The sequence below is a fragment of the Suillus discolor genome, assembly GCF_016758755.1.
Source record: "Suillus discolor strain FC423 chromosome Unknown F5147scaffold_1, whole genome shotgun sequence".
NCBI lineage: Eukaryota > Fungi > Basidiomycota > Agaricomycetes > Boletales > Suillaceae > Suillus > Suillus discolor.
In genome coordinates, this window is record NW_024541248.1 from 312,433 (window position 1) to 330,663 (window position 18,231).

The 18,231-nt window shown below is 47.9% G+C and overlaps 7 protein-coding genes across 7 annotated transcripts; 5 read left to right on the forward strand and 2 right to left on the reverse strand.

Moving 5' to 3' along the window:
• Window positions 1-12: 12 nt before the first annotated feature.
• Window positions 13-1,855, forward strand: F5147DRAFT_662154 (WD40 repeat-like protein). The gene is made up of 8 exons (XM_041434761.1): window positions 13-108; window positions 156-229; window positions 297-412; window positions 470-629; window positions 681-1,242; window positions 1,296-1,457; window positions 1,513-1,614; window positions 1,664-1,855. The coding sequence occupies exons 1-8, from the start codon at window positions 53-55 to the stop codon at window positions 1,695-1,697; spliced, it is 1,266 nt and encodes a 421-aa protein (XP_041299868.1). The 5' UTR covers window positions 13-52; the 3' UTR covers window positions 1,698-1,855.
• Window positions 1,821-3,351, forward strand: F5147DRAFT_662156 (uncharacterized protein). The gene has a single exon (XM_041434762.1). It carries the CDS (start codon window positions 2,063-2,065, stop codon window positions 3,224-3,226), a length of 1,164 nt encoding a protein of 387 aa, XP_041299869.1. The 5' UTR covers window positions 1,821-2,062; the 3' UTR covers window positions 3,227-3,351.
• A 673-nt stretch (window positions 3,352-4,024) lies between these two features.
• On the forward strand, window positions 4,025-6,143 carry F5147DRAFT_662158 (heterokaryon incompatibility protein-domain-containing protein). Its single transcript, XM_041434763.1, has 3 exons — window positions 4,025-4,123; window positions 4,186-4,384; window positions 4,434-6,143. Exon 3 carries the CDS (start codon window positions 4,467-4,469, stop codon window positions 5,793-5,795), a length of 1,329 nt encoding a protein of 442 aa, XP_041299870.1. The 5' UTR covers window positions 4,025-4,123; window positions 4,186-4,384; window positions 4,434-4,466; the 3' UTR covers window positions 5,796-6,143.
• A 71-nt stretch (window positions 6,144-6,214) lies between these two features.
• F5147DRAFT_662159 (argonaute-like protein) lies at window positions 6,215-10,315 on the reverse strand. Its single transcript, XM_041434764.1, has 20 exons — window positions 9,962-10,315; window positions 9,650-9,819; window positions 9,486-9,601; window positions 9,369-9,432; window positions 8,821-9,318; window positions 8,618-8,773; window positions 8,429-8,569; window positions 8,348-8,373; window positions 8,168-8,301; window positions 8,055-8,119; window positions 7,892-8,001; window positions 7,825-7,840; window positions 7,694-7,773; window positions 7,548-7,639; window positions 7,340-7,497; window positions 7,203-7,290; window positions 7,090-7,149; window positions 6,785-7,040; window positions 6,635-6,723; window positions 6,215-6,579 (listed from the first exon to the last, which is right to left on the reverse strand). The coding sequence occupies exons 1-20, from the start codon at window positions 10,266-10,268 to the stop codon at window positions 6,404-6,406; spliced, it is 2,802 nt and encodes a 933-aa protein (XP_041299871.1). The 5' UTR covers window positions 10,269-10,315; the 3' UTR covers window positions 6,215-6,403.
• Window positions 10,316-11,226: 911 nt separating this feature from the next.
• On the forward strand, window positions 11,227-12,691 carry F5147DRAFT_1654 (uracil-DNA glycosylase-like protein). The gene is made up of 7 exons (XM_041428358.1): window positions 11,227-11,683; window positions 11,734-11,752; window positions 11,822-11,901; window positions 11,955-12,022; window positions 12,075-12,104; window positions 12,154-12,489; window positions 12,544-12,691. Exons 1-7 carry the CDS (start codon window positions 11,305-11,307, stop codon window positions 12,646-12,648), a joined length of 1,017 nt encoding a protein of 338 aa, XP_041299872.1. The 5' UTR covers window positions 11,227-11,304; the 3' UTR covers window positions 12,649-12,691.
• A 551-nt stretch (window positions 12,692-13,242) lies between these two features.
• On the forward strand, window positions 13,243-15,292 carry F5147DRAFT_662172 (uncharacterized protein). Its single transcript, XM_041434765.1, has 12 exons — window positions 13,243-13,644; window positions 13,705-13,739; window positions 13,791-13,954; window positions 14,057-14,120; window positions 14,170-14,267; window positions 14,325-14,403; window positions 14,505-14,657; window positions 14,709-14,724; window positions 14,781-14,823; window positions 14,876-14,884; window positions 14,934-14,977; window positions 15,029-15,292. Exons 1-12 carry the CDS (start codon window positions 13,619-13,621, stop codon window positions 15,171-15,173), a joined length of 876 nt encoding a protein of 291 aa, XP_041299873.1. The 5' UTR covers window positions 13,243-13,618; the 3' UTR covers window positions 15,174-15,292.
• A 316-nt stretch (window positions 15,293-15,608) lies between these two features.
• Window positions 15,609-16,781, reverse strand: F5147DRAFT_662174 (uncharacterized protein; the record flags this gene model as incomplete). The annotated part of the gene is made up of 4 exons (XM_041434766.1): window positions 15,609-16,179; window positions 16,238-16,278; window positions 16,329-16,647; window positions 16,707-16,781. The coding sequence occupies 4 exons, from the start codon at window positions 16,776-16,778 to the stop codon at window positions 15,736-15,738; spliced, it is 876 nt and encodes a 291-aa protein (XP_041299874.1). The 3' UTR covers window positions 15,609-15,735.
• Between the last annotated feature and the right edge of the window lie 1,450 nt (window positions 16,782-18,231).

The window sequence follows — 18,231 nt, forward strand, 5'->3', positions numbered from 1 at the left end:
ATGTCAAGTAATAGCGCTGCCACCAAAGCACATTACGCCTCATTCCGCTACCATGGCAGAGAAGTCAAACGCCAATATGCTCTTCGCTAACTTCAACCAAGATTTCTCGTAAGTCTCAGACGTATAAAAAAGCGCTATCTCGAACCGCGTTTTAGATGCGTATCTGTTGGAACTCGGAAGGGGTACAGCATAACTAACTGTGATCCATTCGGGAGAGTCTACACGATGAGTGCGTCTTTGTCATGTTTTGTACTGGTGTTGTGGACACTGAAGTGGCAGGAATATCTTATGCTTAGATGATGGCGCACGTGGCATCGTTGAAATGCTCTTCTGCACTTCACTCATTGCGCTAGTCGGTGCCGCTGATCAACCCCAGTCTAGTCCACGAAAACTACAGATTGTCAATACAAAGGTGCATATTCCTTAAACTGTTGATGTAAATCGGAATGTCATCTCTTCACACTGACAGCGACAATCCATGATCTGCGAACTGCTGTTCCCGTCCTCCATCCTTTCCGTCAAACTGAACAGGAAAACCCTCGTCATTGTGTTGGAAGTCGAAATATATATTTATGATATATCCAACATGCGTCTTCTGCACATAATAGAGACTACACCCAACCCAGAAGGTGAGCGCGCTACCTACCGCTCACCAACAATCTACAGCTGAGCTGTGCCAGCAACATGTGCCCTCTCACCATCCGCTGACAATTCCTACCTTGCTTATCCTTCCCCTGTCCCTTCCCCTACAACTCAATCGCCTAGTCAGGCTTCCACGTCACAGGCTCCATCATCCAGTCACCAATCTGGCGACGTTCTCCTCTTCTCCACACGAACATTGACAGTTGCTAATGTAATCCAGGCGCACAAATCACCAATCTCTTTCCTTTCCATCAATTCAACTGGTACTATGCTTGCGACTGCATCCGACAAGGGCACTGTCATCCGGGTTTGGAGCATCCCTGGAGCAGAGAAATTGTACCAATTTCGTCGGGGGACACGCGAGGCACGAATATATTCGATTAACTTCAATGTGGTGTCATCTTTGCTTGCTGTCAGCTCGGCACATGACACGGTACACATCTTCAAACTTGGCCATCAAAAAGCTCCGTCGTCCTCGTCCAGTAAGAAGAATGATGCCCTGTCTAGCCCGCCGGAGTCCATTGACAGCAGGGAGGGGTCCGCAGGGATGGATGGAGGGTATGAAGCATTCGCAGACGAACGCAAGAAGAGCGGTGTTTCGTACGTTGATTGTATCCTTTCGCAGCCTAAAATTTATTTCTGATGTTGTCTAGCTTGAGTCTTCGTCGCAAGTCGTTGCAAATGACCAAGAGTCTGTCGCATTCAGTTGGGGGCTATCTCCCTAATACATTGACCGAGATGTGGGAACCATCTCGTGACTTTGCATTCCTGCGGCTGCCGACAAGTGGAGCAAGATGCATTGTTGCGCTCAGCGGGTATGATCAAATGCGTTTCTTTGCTCCTACCGTAGTTTTCTCATATTTAGTACAGAACACTACCACAGGTCATGGTCATCTCGTCTGAGGGCTATTTCTACTCGTACAACATTGATCTGGAGAACGGTGGTGAGTGTTCCCTAATGAAACAGTATAGGTGAGCTTTTCATGTGCATTTCATTGGCAGAGCTAACCCCAAGTAACAGCTTGCTCGACCCTGATTCGGCTGGTATGGAGTGATGTTTCTCTTCTGTTCTCTTCGCATGGATGGCTTGAAGTTTGAGTGTCGCCTTGTATAATGTACTCACAGCTTAGTTGAATGAGAAGTACTTACTATACAAGAACAGTTGTACTTTTCTATTCGACTTGTTTTGAAGTTAACACCTAGCAACGGCGGTATTCAATTTTGAATCAATAATTGACTCAGGTCAAATTCAGCGTTACACGTGTTTGTGCTTTTCTGGACCTGTGGCAGGCCGGAGTTCGTTACGACTGTGACCACGACCTCTCGGCGGAACCTATTTCTTGACTTCCACACATTGCGCTGGCGTTGTACCGGAAAATTATACCCTCACACTGTCACCGCAACTGTCTGGATCAAACTCATGGCTGTGGACAATTTCTCCTACAAGGACAGCATACGAGCTGCTTTGGCCTCGTGCATGCCATGCTTTAGTAGCATAGCGCCTGTCAATTCCAATGATAATACCCATAACGATGTCAGAACTCACAGGTCGCCGTCCAACGAACTCGAAGGGCTCTTGCGTGACACAAACACAGAAATAGAAACGCTCTCTCTGCACTCAAACATCGGTGCTGGTCGGAGAAAGCCTCGAAAGCGTCCTGCATTCTCTCTCACACTCTTTGGGTACACATTATTCGGCCGCCCACCGATTTACCTTTCGGACGATGAAGACGAACGAGGATGGAGGAGGAGAGCACTTGGCACTGCATCATCGTCCACGCTAGACTCGGATGCAGCACCACTGGATGCATCGACTATTGCTCGCATGTCGTCTCCAGACCGCGCGGAAGCCGAGCAACACAGACGTGATGAGGAAGCACAGCGGAAGGCAGAGAGGAAGGCACGGCGCAGGGAACGCAAGGAGCGAGAGCGCATGTCTACTTTGCTCTCACTCAATGGTAACTCTCTTGTAAAAGAGAGTGGTTTCGAGGGGTTCCAAGGGAGTGGGGAATCCGCAATACCCTCACTGCCAGCCAGTGAATTTGGGCCATTTGTACGGGGGCAAGAGGAATTGTCAGCCATAGGAGGAGAGGGAGAAGGCTCTGAGGACGTCGACGATGCTGACCTTGGCGGGGAGTTATACACCCGCAAGAAACGCCATTCTATTTGGAGTGGTTCGGGGTCAGATTCTCGCTCTCGGACGTCTGCTTCGGTCTCCAACGGAGATGCAAATTTACATTACAACCATCATCAGCCTGAGCTGGCACAAGCTGTCCCACCGTCATACCCGCAGACCGAGATGCAGCTGCCCAACTCAGCCAAAAAGTCAAAACACCGCACGTCGAAACGCTTCTCACCCCTCTCGTCTTCAACAGCATCACAGTCCACGGCACCTTATACTCCCGCACCGTCCATTTCTGTGTCTCCAGCCGTCGCTGCATTTCCTGTCCCCCATGAGCGCATGGGGCACGCCATTGAGGGAGGGGATGTACGGGGATTTCCAAGCGTTGGACTGTCGAGCGCAAGAGGGAAACCGAGAGAGATGGGTGTGTTCCTCGCTAGCCGAGAGGCTGCTCAGTCGTAATTGGGAATGTAAACAACAGTGTGCTTTATTTTTTGGTATGCACATCTACGTTTATCATGTATGGATACTTATATTGCTCTGTGGATGGGATTTGTGCTATGATATCAGTGTTTTTTTAGATGCTTTGAGCTTGCATCTTGGTCCGAGAGAACGCTTGACGAGTCGCTAAACAAGTTGCGAGAGCGTTATCTACCTTCGTGAAGGGAAAATTGGGTTTGTGCTATTTGTGCCAGTGGAGATCGCGCAAGAATCTGACCGATGCACGTGCTAAGAACACTTGACATATGTTAAGGACCGGAACTCAGTTTAATGGACCATCTTCTCTATCTCCATCTCGTAATCACTACCATACAGTGCCCAGCGCAGATCTCGAAACGACTAGCTCAGTTTTGACACGTTTTGGGGTTCGTGCCCAAAACCATAGGTGATCTGGGGCATAACCGCATACAGCGGTGAGGCAGTGACTTCTAAGGTGCGTTGCAATGTGACGATCACTGAAGGACGCAACTTGATTCCAAACTAATATGTACTGGTTAGGGCTATCTGTGCAATATGCCGACTCAGGGGTTCTGGATAAAGTTTCCAGCAGGCCCATTCGAAGCTCACCGCAATGAGCAAATCTTCGAAACTCAATGCGATGCTCAAGCGATGCTACAGCACGGTACATCACGGGTTTAGGGTCATGGTTTGCACTACATACACAGGATCGCAGAAAACCTGTAGTATATAACAAGGAGTGAAACCTCCTTCATCGACGTGACCATCATTCCCTTTCTTTCTTAGAACCTTCACCAGACTGCTCGCCTCAGTTCGACTGAAATGGGTAACTTCTTTGAAGACCTTGTGCACCAGGTGATGGATATCACCATGGAGGACAATGACCAAATGGCACTCAAGGTGAGGGGTAACGTTGCTAAAGTGGAAATTACACTGTCTCATGGAAAAATGTATTTTGAAAGGCAAAATTCCACAAGTTGAAGCGAGAGGTCATCGATGATGTCCGGGATATTTTTCCTCAGGGACAGATAACTGTACGAGGTTTTATCGGCTGGTGTTACATTTCTAACCTTCTGCTAGCCACCCACGCTGGGCATCAAAGGCCTTAGAGTCAGCCTTCCACCCAAAAACCCCAACGATAGGGGTGGCCCAGATCTCCCGGTTAGTGTTTCTTCTCGCTTTGTCACACCTGGCTCATGGTCCATGATAGGACTCTTCCACTAAGTCTGCGATTCCTGAGGTTATGCGCATATTCAATACATATGTGCAAAATGAACTGCCCACGTACCTCATTTACGTGCCAGACAAAAGACTTGTCGGCCGCAATGAAGTGAAGCAGATGTTCCGCAAAGAGGTCACCTTGATCACGGAGGAAGCTATCCACAGCCGTCTTGTCGATTTGAGGGAATCATGCCCTACAGCTGAGAGGGAGGACGCGATCAGAGATATCGTCAAGGATACTCTGAAATTCGCTGTTCTCTCGCACCGTTGGCTAGACACCGGCGAACCCACCTTCTCCGACATCTTGAAATCTTTTAAACCGTACGGTTATGAAAAACTCGTGAAGTTCTGCGAGAAAGCCAATGAGTTCGGGTGCCGATTGGCATGGTCCGATACATGCTGCATCAACAAGGACAGCAGCACCGAGCTCGAAGAGGCCATCCGGTCGATGTTTAAGTGGTATCGTGATGCTTATGTCTGCATCGCATACCTCGCTGATAGCACGTCGGTCGATGATCTCCACGAAGATGTATGGTTCACCCGCGGGTGGACTCTGCAAGAACTGCTTGCACCATGGAGGATGAAGTTTTACGTCGGAAACTGGGAGCCGCTTACCAGTAACCTCAATGACAAGGAAAATTTAGAGGTCATGGCTGTGCTCTCGCGCGCCACGAGGATACCTCTCGACGACCTACGTCATTTCCAGCCAGGCACACGCAACGTCCATGAGAAGATGATGTGGGCCTCTAATCGGACAACTACACGCATCGAAGATGTCGCTTACTCCCTCATCGGAATCTTTGACGTGAGCATGATGGTAGCATATGGAGAGGGGAAACGGGCGTTTTACAGACTGATGGAGGCGATCATCCTCAAGTGCGATCAATGGCAGATCTTCGCTTGGGCAGGACCAAGTTCTTCCGACAGCGCTGCATTCCCAGAGTCGCCGAGAGGTTACCGTCCCCTCAATCCTGTAGACAGCAACGACGCTCTTCTGCCATCCACAGTGTGGCGCGGCGATCGGAACATCGTCATGACCAAGCGCGGGTTACAAATTCAAGTGTTCCTTATCGACTTGTCACAACAAGAGGTGACCGTTTACGAGAAGATTGACACCGATGACGTCCAAACCGACGCGTACTCCAACTATTCTGCAGGAGTCGTGGACTACTGGTGCTACGATACCAGTGGAGATGGCGTTCTTCAGCCGGAGCAGGAGCATCTTTGTGTGCTGCTTCGCCCAGACCCTCGTAACCCATATGCTGGTTGGCGCAAGGTTACGACACCTAACCTTGTGACCATACACACAAAGAGCAAGCTGCGGAGGACTCTGACGCCGGTTTGGCTATAGGGGAAAACCATGGCCTCACGGGGCGGATGATCAACTTCTTTCCTATGATTCGGGGGTGACTCGTGTATACGACATGACAGACGCTGGTAGTAAGACTTGACGTGCAGAAATCAAGTCCAAAGCTTGACCCGGTCGCGTCTTCACTAAATTCTATGATCCACGTCATCAAAGTACATTATGGATACATTTCTTTCGAGTTCTCTCTTTAATTTCGCCGATCACTTCGATCTAACCATTTACCATTTCTTCTCGTTGCGTGTATTAATGACATCGTAGTATAAGGGCTTCAGGTCGTCGTGTTACATCGTCTCACTACCACCCTGTGTTGTAAAAACACTTCTCTTAAGCGCTCTCTTAAGCGCTTGTGTGCGACGAACATCGCGGCATTACAGTCATCAGTCGACTCCGAACATAATACGTCAAGCAATACAGGTCCCCCTAATGCGGGTCCCAGTGGTATTCGTGCAACGTACGTATTTTTTACAGAGGTGAGGTTATCATGAGACACTACTACATAGTTAGAGGAACTAAATCATACACGGCCACAGAAAAGAAAAGAAGACTCCGTTATTTGCTTCGAAGTGATTAAGTAGGTAAAGCAGCAGTGTTCAAGAGAAGTACATCAAACTTGCCATGTTGGCATGTAAAGGCTTGAATCCACGTTTGTACGCCTCCAAGGCGCCCTCAGCCTGGGCTGTGTCGAGCTGAGTTGCAGAATCAGAGAAATCAACATTCCCTTGAGGGTCGTAGTGATTCTTTGCGCGCGAGCAGACAATATCTGCATCTGATGAGTAGTTCAGTCACGTCGTTGCCGGCGAGCACCTTGGACATGGACTTACAGTATACAGGGGCGGGGATCGAAACAGAGCGAGTTGACCGTGCATATACATGGCATAAAGCGAAGGAAAGAGATTGTAGACCGTCGGCGCTAGATACATAGCCATTGTCAGCATACAATCCACCACATAGGAGCATGGAGGTGAGTTCACCTGAATTCGTTCTCATCGTAGAGCACGTTGTAGTGCGCGGGGCGACTCGTACCTAGCAGACCGCCATGGCTCTGCAGGTACCAGTCGAACTCCGTGGGGTGGGCAACAACCTGGTCGACGACAGTGCCTGCGAGGCAGTTGCCGCTCTTGTCCTGTTCATTCGACCCTGAGCCAGATGGGAAGAAGCGAACGTGGTGACGTTTCGCAACCACGATAATGGTGATCTTTGGGTTGATCTTCAACTCCGCGCAAGCGTCTGAATAGGTTGTCAGATTTCGACAGTCCCAAAAGTAACACGAACTTGCCTTTGATCGCCTTAAGTTCAGAATCGAGAACTTGCTTGAATTGACCTTCAGAAACACCATCTACGTTGTATGCTCAGCATATGGAAAGGGTATGAATGGCTTCTGCAACGAACCTCTGTAAAAGATGAGACGTGTAGGGGCAAGATTCCCCGTCTTCTTCTCCGCGAACTGGCGATACTTCATGTACATACTCAGGACGTGCTAAGAGTGCGCAATTAGTGCAAGCAAGTTATACGGAGAAAATGCTCACCTTTGCCATGTCCTGGAGATCTTCGATGATCTCAACCCGAGAGGCTTGAACACGGCTTGTAGCGATGTATTTCGCGGTATCAGAATCAACATTGCCGACGAGTGCCGTGAATGAAGGACGGCCATCAGAGCCAGGCGCAGGATGAATCACGTCGGCACCTGGCGGACTGTTTGACTTTAGGATAGAAAAAAGCAACAATGGGGCTTACCCATGACGATGGTGGGGTTACGAGGATCGGTAAGAACCGAGACCGACTGGGGATCTGGAATAGTGTTGATACCACCCAGCTTAACGTTGACCCTATAAGGAGTAAAACATCAAACGAAATTTAGTGTTCAATTAACAATTACGTACTTAAGGCAGACGTTCGCGTAATATTGCGGTTTTGCACGGAAGCATTTCTGACTCTTCAGGCATTGGGTTGCGACACCGACCTAAAGTCATAATTTCAGAGGTCATATAACGAATCCATCAAGTAGCCTTACTGTAATGTCCCCAAAACTATACAGAAGACCATGAGTTATTGATACAACACAATGCCAAGGAACTTACTGTTTAACTGCAGTGTAAATGTCATTGCCGTTCTCGGGAAGAACTACGACGATGAGCTGTGGGCGCTGTTTTGTCCTTTGGAAACACTCGGTGCCAGCGGCACGCAGTTGCTGAAGTAGGCGTTCGAGTCAGATTCAAACAGTCTTCGGAGAACACAACTTACGTCCGCAATCCGGCCTTGACCGTTTTGCCAGGTTACCATCGGCTTATCGTCGGTGATACGGATACCTGTTCGAATGTAATTTGACCTGATATATTGTCATACGAGTCACTGACCAACGTCTCTGAAACTCCTTAGCATGCCATCGATCATGTCTTGTGCAGCCTGTGGGTTAAACCGCTGCTGCCTCTCATAAACCACAACGATCCACCTGTCAATAGCTGCAGGTCTGAAGAATCGTTTATCGATCCTGGAAACCTATGAGCAACGAAGAGATATCGTATAACAACACTTACATATTCCACGCGCCATTACTTGGTGTCTAAAGAACAGGAAAAGATCAGTACGCAGCAATGCAAACAAACTATAATACAGACAATGGTCGGCTGCGCACTACCTGGGCCGTACTTCAATTTCGGCGGTTGCAAGACCCGCGCCATTACGGTAAGTGGTCCAGTAGTATCTTCGACGTGCATGCCGAACTGGCGCACGTATTCCGACTGACCGTATTGAAGGACCTAACAAGACTGCTCAGTATAGCGCGCTGTAAATGACGAAGGTCGTACCGAAAGACCGTTTGTAATACTAGCGAGGCGGGCTTCAGGTCGCTTTGTAGCGAATTCCAGAACGTCCTTTGTTTTCTCAGGTGGAACCTGCTTCCGCATGATTTGACCTGGTGGAATCGTGCATAGTTCCACAGGAATCAAGGCACCACTGCCAACCTACAAATCCCGATAAGATGTTTCAAGACCCCTGCGAACAGACTTACCTCAATGCAAAGATTGTTCGGGAACCTCAGAGGACGGTTCAGGATCGTTTGGAAATACTGAGCCACGGTCCTACTAGTTCCATCCCGCAAGGTGAAACTTAAATCTGCAGCGCCTGCACTGCTCAATTTCTTGACGACGCGAGGGGTTTTGTTTTCCCCGGCGTATGTTGTTTTGACTCGGATGCCTGAAATAAAACGTTGCAAACGGATTCGCTCACGATCGGGCAAACCGCTTCGCGGGCTGAGCAACGCGTGTTGCCCAGGTCTACCTAAGAACTCGAGACAGACATCCATCAGTGCTCCAGACTTATACATCGTTCCAGTCGAGATATCAACGTTGACCAGGAGCTGTCCGATTGCGGGCCTCACTGATTGAAAATATCCACGCCATAAAACAAGGCCGGAACCGATATCCTTAGTCTCCCGGTCGGTGAAGAAAGACCGAACATTAAAGGGATACTTCATTGTCGGTTCCATACGAACGACAACATTCAATGCCTGTTGCGACGTCAATAATCGATTCAAACGTCCCTTACGAAAATACCTACCGTCAAGGCGGTCAAAACACTGTTGTCATGTGACTGCTGTCCAAGGATAAAGCGTTGTAGGACTCTAACGAAGACAAATTCCAGTAACGTGACGTTTGGAAAGGTAAAATAACCTACTCGGGGTTGATTTGGGCGACTTTCGTCAGTCTGATCTTGTACACCTTAGGACCACGGCCCCCCGTGTTCTCCCCTGGGCTTCTGCGATTGGGGTCATCGGAGAGGCATACATCAAACTACATAGATGTAAGTGATGAGTATAGTAGCATATCAGATAAGCGCACCTCTTGGCTGTTCTGGGGACCGAAAGGCAGTTCCCTGGGGGCGAAGAGGTTCTTTCGGCCATCGTAAACGGCCCGGGGAGTAAAGACGTCGACAGCATCAATAGTTTGAAGGTGATGGATCAAGTCCATGTTTAGACGCGCCGGAAGGACCTTCTCATCAGGTGAGATCACTGATCACATAGATCGACGCGATTATCAACAGCAGGTCACACAGAGAATCATCAACTTCAACACTTACCCACTGTATCGTAAAAAAAGAAAAATGGATGAAATCAGACAGAGGGACGAGATTTGAAAAGAGCCAATACCAACCGTCGTAGTGATGGATAACGCTTTCCGGGAGACTTATCTTGAAAAAGTTGGAGAATACTGTCACTGCTCTGCCTGCCGTTCCATATCCAGGTCGTTTCACCCCTACGGCCTGAACATGGCTTCCAGGCAGAGCGGCGGGACCAGTGGGAGTATGAACTGCTCTTCCCCCAGCTGGGCCGCCGCGAGGAGGTGGTCCACCGCGAGGGCCGCCGCGACCACCGCCACGACCACCTCTGACGCCGCCGCCGCCGCCTCCACCACCTCCACCGCCTCCACGAGGTTGACCAGGAGCTGCTTTGGGTGGCATGATTGAAGTACAAGTAAAAGAGGGAAACTGATAATTAAACAATAAAGCGTGAAACCTTGAAGGAGTGCCTTTGTTTGTTCGACTTTAGTCGCATGGTTCGATACAAAGGCTCCGTTTCAAATATACATAATCATACATTAGCATCGGCATGGAACTTAGGGCGAACACGTTGCCTCGTGCCGACCTCATGATGCAACTCTCTCAGCGACTTCTATGTTATCGCCGACTATGAACCGGGACATGGGATGAGAACTACTTGATTTGAATCAAATCGGATCGAACAACTTTCTTTGTAGCAGGTCATGTGGAGTTTGCTTTTGGAAACGACAATCTACTCTTCATAGACTTCTTCAATCTTGAGCTGAAGATGCCCGCTGCGCCGGTATAAGACATCGTATGTATGAGGGCCTCGGGCCGCTCAATGCAGGGGCGCAGCATTATGCGACTTCCAAAGATTATCTTGCACAGGATTCCATCGACTCCCCACACTTAAAAAAGCTATATCGACATCTTGCCGTTATCCAGCAGCACGGCATTGGCAGGGCTAGATTCTTTGCCTGGTGGCCTCTCAAAGCCTGAGGGTGCACGAATCTATGATCAAAGGTATGGATTATGATGGATAATGGTCGCGACGTTGAGATGTTGTCTCTGGAACTTACTGTGAAAGTGACGCATCCGTACCGATATAAAGACAGGTGAAGTAATCTTTTGAGATAACCTCGGCTGTGCGATTTGCAAGCAGTTGGAGCTCCAGACTCCAAAATTGCTGAGTGCATTTCTGAATTTGGCGTGGGCGACGGTCATGCGCGACGCTGGGCGTTTAGATGCCCATGGAAGTGCTCTTGCATACGATGCCGCTGAACAGGTCCGCAGTCCGTTAATTCTGCTTTACGTCTGCAAAGAGAACTAGTTAGCACATAACCAAAATGTTGAACGACTGTTTGCGCAACGATCGAATAGTTCTCCGCTATAAATTTCTCACGAGCAACTCGCCACTTAAGGTTCCTCCTAGCTCCTCTTCCAGGGATTGCTCCAGATGTCTTTCGAGGAAGACCGCAATGACGGAGACGCGTCCGTTACAGAGAAATTCAGGGAATCTATTTCCAAATTCACATTAATCTCGGCCCCATGCCAACCACAGTTCGATTCCGCAGTCGCTACGGTCCATAGTTCCGAGGTACCAACCTTGCGACGTTCCTTCAGAGTTGCTGCGGCCGTGAAATCTCGAAAGCCAGAAGTCAAGTGCCACGTCGATGCCTCGAATAATTCAACGTCACCTGGAAAGGGTAAGCGAAAGGCGCCCAACGCAAGTCTGTCCAAGAATGCCGCCAAAAAACTCAAGCGCGGATATGCTCCACCGGAAGCGTATGCCCATTTATCACCCCTCACAGATTATCTAGCCTACGGGCTCGACGGTGTGTAATAAACTCATCATTCCAAATTTTGCCTAAGGTGTTCTGTGTAGTCGTTTTCTGTGGAATCAAGTAGGCTGAGTATCTTTTGCATCATGCAAGCTTCTGATAGGGCCATTGTAACATCCATATCATTCTTAGTCCCGGTTATATGTCCGCCAAGAGAGGACACCACTTTGCCCACCCGTCAAATCATTTCTGGAAGTGTCTTCACCAATCTGGTATGTCGTCTCCATCGATGACCAGGAGAAGCTCTTGACTATACATTTCTTAGGGTTTACACCTAGGCTACTGCCACCCTCGGAGGATTCTTCCTTACCAAAAACATTCAACATTGGTTTAGTCAGCTTAAAATATTATGTCTACTACCCAAACTGACATATTTCAATCGTAGACAGATCTAGTTGACAGACCATCATCGGAGGTTGGCACAGTACTCGTCTTTCAACTGCGTGCTAACGTGTAAATCTCAGGCATCAGAACTGTCCTGTTCAGAGCGTGTCTCGTCTGTACCTATCCTACTCAGCAAGCTCGCACTCCATCGCCCTAGATTTCTTTGTCTCGTCGGTATATCCAACTGGGAGATACTCCAAAAGGCGCTTTTGCAGATGACGACCGGACCATCCAAGGCCTCTGGATCGCCAGGCGCGTCAAAAGCATCCCGGGCATCAGAGAAGAACGTTGGATTGCAACCATTCAAGCTATGCTATCCGACTATCGCAGATCCTGTCAGCGATACCTCCTCGAACATAAGTGAAACGTTATTATTCGTGGTTCCTAGTACATCAGGCCTTGTAACACAATATCAGGTCAGGATTACAACGTCATTTCATAAATTTCTTGATTTTTGATACATTGTACAGCTCCCTGCTAAAATCAAGCTTTTTGCTGAGTTGAAGAGTTTGGTTGATCAGCCGCAATCAGAATTGGATACATCAGAAATGAAATGCATCGCCGTTTCCGCATGATCCATAATCTATGAAAGCCATCTCGATGCATCCGATCATCACCGTGTGCACCGCTTTTATTTTCAGAGGCAGCCCATCATCACTTACTACGATGGATGACATATATTTATCGCCATCCATGGGCAGTGCCCATGGACCTGCACTATACTGTCCTCCAAATATAATACTTTGTCAGCGTCGCGGTTTTGCCGTGCCACCACACTTTGTGTACGAGAGACTTCGAGCGTAAACGGGTGCGCTAAGATCAGCACGATGGCAACATCGGTATGATACGTGCACCAATAACAGTCTGAGGCTTATCGCCGAAGGAACAAATCAGCTCGCACGAGGAACCAGGAGAACCATTGATGTTGTCTTCCTTGAGTACGTGTTTCTAAATTTGAGCCTGGTTTGGAGCGACCCCATATTTACTGCGTTATCTGCTACGAAAGGGACCTTATGACGAACTTGTGAATGGTATCGATGCAAATTCAAGAACTAGAGCCGCTGCTGCCTGAAATGGAAGAATAGGCTGAAATCGACCTGTAACAAGCATCTCGGATGTTATATTCACCAACCACTTTGTCCGTAACTCCGCGCCAGGTAAGGACGCAAGACGCGTACTGAAGTTTCGAAGTTCAACGTGGAACGTTTTAATGTCCACAACTTTGTTCCAGCAGACTATCTCATCGCTTGATCGACATGTCATCATGCCGCCATTGCCCGACATTGCCAGCGCTGTGCCAGCGATAATGATCCTGGAACGGCCCGAACTTGATTTCTTGCGTTTCAGCAATAAATAGCCTGATCAATGAATCATCTAGCTATGCGCTTGTGACTCACTGATGTGACCGAGGAAGATCTATTCCTGTGTCCACGATCTTTCGAGCTAACTGCACGTGTTTGTCCTCGGAGTTTGCATACATTAACGTGGTATATAATTCTGGATACTGCCCCAGACATCATCCACACCCTTTCTTTGTTGCATAGCATGGATGCCACCGAAAAACAGCAGCTGTAAGTGGTACACGTACGTATCCTGATCTGACTTAACACATTACATTTCCAATTTACCAGGGCGAGGCACTTGTACGTCATCCTTGTGGCAAACAGTACTGGAGTTTTCCTATCTTTGTCCTCAGAATGATAACAAGAGGTTCTAGGTATTATGGTGTACGACCATATGGCAACCCTCACAGACGAAATCGCTTTCATTTGGCGTCGTCCGAAGGCACTGTCTGCGATGTTATTTCTTATCAACCGCTATCTCGCGCTGGTCGGCAATATATATGGCTTATATGTTGATTTCACGCTCATTCCAGATCAGGTTCGATCATCTCATTATATACGTGGCAGGCTCACAACTTATTTCTGCAGAGGTTTGATCTCCTAATTCTTGGATATTTGTTCTTTCGTTTAACAAACGCTTAGCTGTCCGAAATACATGATATCCAGACAGCTATTTATTTTTCTGCAACAATTCATCGTTTGCGGCAAGTTCGAATTTTTTACTAGTAGAATTCATAGACTGACAAATTTCAGTCACATTAATCATCCGCACTTATGCTCTCTACAATCGTAGCAAACGCCTGATTATTTGGGTTACATTCATCCTCATCGTTCTTGCGGGAGGGGCATCTGTACGTGTTCGATTTAATTTTGGACTCTTCCATTTGGAGTCTACTGATCGTTTCTAGGCGACAATTTTTGGACAGTATGAAGGGAATTTGACGATCTCGCCGGGAGTTGGCTGTTTCACAACATACACAGTAGAGATGTACGTCATGATCTTCCATTCTGCGACTCTGCTCAAAAGTCTTTGCAGATCTGCCCGTCAGTAAATTCTAAGTCACGCAACTCGAAGTCATAACTTGATCTATCTGCAGGTTTGGGGCTAGCATGGGTGGCCATCCTGGCCTTCGAAGCACTCATCTTTGTCCTCACAGTTTATAGGACTTGTAAATCTAGAGGTTTGTCGCGGTTACGTCTGGTCACCAGGAGAAACATCCTTGATGTCATATTTCATGATGGTAAATGGTTTGTTACTTTCGTGTTGTAAACACTGAATAAACTGAACATAGGTGTGATGTATTTTGGGTGAGGGCGTTAATGAACCCGTGATTCGAGTGGGTCTAATTGATACATTCCTTCAGAGCCATGACACTCTGTAATATACCGAACATTGTGATGTTCTACGTGAGTCGACATCCTACTAGTGGAGTTACAAAGCGCTCACAACTTGACTCAGTATGGATCAGTGAGCATCTTGTGTGAAAGTCAAGTATTTTTTAACGGTTGGCTGGCAGGCGGTTATTAGGGGCAATGTGGGTCTGTCTACATTCACTGGCTGGTGAGTGGTTGATGCGATGGACGTTAGTCGGGGTTTGACTACACCCCCCAGCATGTCCGTTACTCTCGTTTCTCGGCTGATGCTTAACCTGCACAAATCTGTGGACTCTGGCATTTTGTCTGTACCTGCCCAGGACGACGACTACTGCCTCTCAGTCTTTACTACTAGTATCAGCATACAGTCTGCGATTGCCTAGATCTCGCCGTTGCGAAGGTGATGTCAGGCTCCGTTTCTGTATGCCAAGACGTAGATATTCTTGTCATATGAACAACAAGTACATTATATCAGTTAATACGTATGTGTTAGACTAAATAGACCCGTAGCCTGAAGAGCAGCAATGAACATGCTAATATTATACGATGCTGTTCATGAATTACTACCAGTGTACACTGCTAGACGCCTTCGTCATCTGTCGGTGACCCTCCACTGTGGCTAAGCCTGCGGCTGCCCGTAACATCTACACTCCGGCTCCGACTACCCTCTATAGCAGTATGATTTCTGATTCATTCTGACGATGTATTTTTGTCTCGTTTTGGGCCTGGAAAATTTGCTATGCAAACTCAAATACACAGCCGAGGCGATAACGAGTATTGTGATCGATGATGAAATCGAACAAATGTTGCTTTCATTTCCGTATGATACAAAAACATCTGACATCTTCGTGCTCCAGAAAAGATCCTAATAACATGATTCAAAAGTCCCTACTGTAAATCTCGAAGTATACTTAGTTTTGCAAGGTATCGTGCACATACATGTCATTACAATCCAAGAACTTCCCCGATAGTCAACCAGCGATGTCCCTCCCACAGTGAATTGTCCTTGCTCGCCAATTCCGCGTCATCCGTCTTTGTATCGGGATTCCAACCGCAACTTGCTCTTCCGACGTCAAAGCCCTGCTGGTAGCTCGTACGGACATCCGCGGCAAGTACACCTTCTATAGGAAGGGCATCACAGTGTACCACAGGCACACTGCCTTTGTATAGGGCACTAATCTCAGAGAGCGTTGCGCGTTGTCCTTCGATGCGAACTTCAACATCAAGTAGACGAGATGGCGGTTGAGTAGTAAGAATATGAGCCACATATCCTGCAACGTCGGATATCGCAGTGAAGGATCCTGGCATGTCTCCTTTGCTCACGATATGAAACTTGCCAGTTTCAGCGAGTGCAGTGAGCCAGGGCACGAAGTCATGAAATAACCCATTCTAATGGATCGTGTTCAGTGCGTCATGCTTGGAACAATATCAACAAAGAAAAACTTACATAGACACGAAGAGTAGGCAATCCGATCGACTTCGCATAGACTGTGAATGGAGGATGAGTCTACATCTTAAAGTGCTACCATATCATTCACCTGCAAAGGCATGCTTCTCATGAACCAGACCGGCTGCTGGCGGTGATACGCCGAACTCGCTGGGTACAAAGAGCTTCACACCCGCCTCCTTTGCAGCGTCCGCAAGAACGTCTTGTACAACTACGCCTCCGAAAAAAAATGTAACGGTAGAAATCAGGACGTCCACTTTGTTTTCACGAAGGATTGCCGAAACCTCAGATGCAGATGTATAATCTGCGCGCACAACCTTCAGGTTGGGGTCGTTGTCAGGGAGTGCAGAGGTGTTTTTGGAGGTCGGCCGGGCGATGACGAGAATTGGAGTGCCAATGGCCAGGAATGCCTGACAGAGATCATCGGCTAAGGACGACACTCAAAGATAATACTATAATGAATTCTTACCTTCACGATAGGAATCCCGATGTGAGGGCCTGCGCCGACGATAGCAAAGGACTTGAAAAGCGCTTCAGACATGTTGTGTTACTGAATTTTGGATTTTGCAATTCTAAATGTCATCAGTTTATATATCTTTTGCCAGGTCCTTCGTTCCAAAGCGTGCTGTAATCATACGGGCCAGTTGCGCTGACTGAGTCCTATGGCATTTAATCGGGAGTTTACAAAGCTGTACGTTTATTAGTACATAGTATGTCATGGGCTATGACGATGCATGAGTAAAGTATTACGTGAACAAGAGGCAACCTGTCAGCTTACAAGTACCCTTCAAGAACGCTACTAGTATCGTTATTCTCCAGACGTTTTATACGATGAGACTCAGAGACAGTCCCGAAGATTGGGAGCAGGAACTTGAAGGGGATAGCACTCTGAGCTGAACACTATGTTGACATATCCCTTCGCCACCGACCGAAGTCGTAGATGCTGGACGAGTCGTCACAGACTCGCAACAAGTAATATCAAACTTGTCCTGAGTATCTGAGAGTAGCGGGCGTGGTGCTTGGGAGTCATTCATGGATGCCATGAAGCTGAATCCAGCTGAATCAGCCAATGAAATCTGATACCTAATTCGCTTGCCTGCAGAGGGGGAAGTATTGTTCATATTCATAGCGAAGAGTAAATGATATTTGGTGTACCTTTTGCCTTATTCCTCGCTGACTACACCGTCCGAATGTCGTGACGTTTCCGCACTCGGTAGAGAAGTTGTGTACAGTTGACTATATGCATAATGCGTCTGTGCGAAGGTCGAGCACAGCGCGTTGGAGAGAGACCGTCCTTGTGAGGCACAAATACGTCAATTTCCCAGAACTGCTTCCTGTCAGCATAGATGCATTCCTGAGAATTCCAATAATGCTGTGGAAAGAGCAAGAGGAGTCAGGACAATTTCCTGTGAAATAGCCTAGCTCATGGCACAGTACAGGGTCCAAGTCGTCGAAAACGCTTATGAATTGACCGCATAAGCGGTACCCCATGAGATGCTGACATCCCGGAGTAATCTCCTTTCAGGTTACTGTTTATAACCATGACTAGGCGGTCCCGGTATGAACATCCCAGATATCGTGTTCACCGTATAGACCGTTCTTGGCGTCCTCCCGCCCGACCAGATTAAGACGGAGTTTAATTCCCAATCGGGACGATGTGACTCAGCTTGATAATGCCCGCCACCCGCCGCCCGCCGCCCTCCGTCCTTTTAAGTTTTGACTCTGTGCGTTACTATTTAGATCGAAGCGCACAAGAGGAGAATCTTCACATGCCCGCTTACAAAGGCCATGTTTCGCGTGTCAACGTTTCAACGCTCGCAAGCTCGGAATCCACTTGAAACGGCCACCTCAGGCTTCTGCCGTGCCTGGATCTTGTAGACAACAAGACCAACTTGAACATTAGTAATGTCATCTGGTTTTACCAGCACTTGAGTGATCAGTAAATCACGACTCTAACTTCCAGCAAAATTTTCCCACTTGCATAAATAAACTAT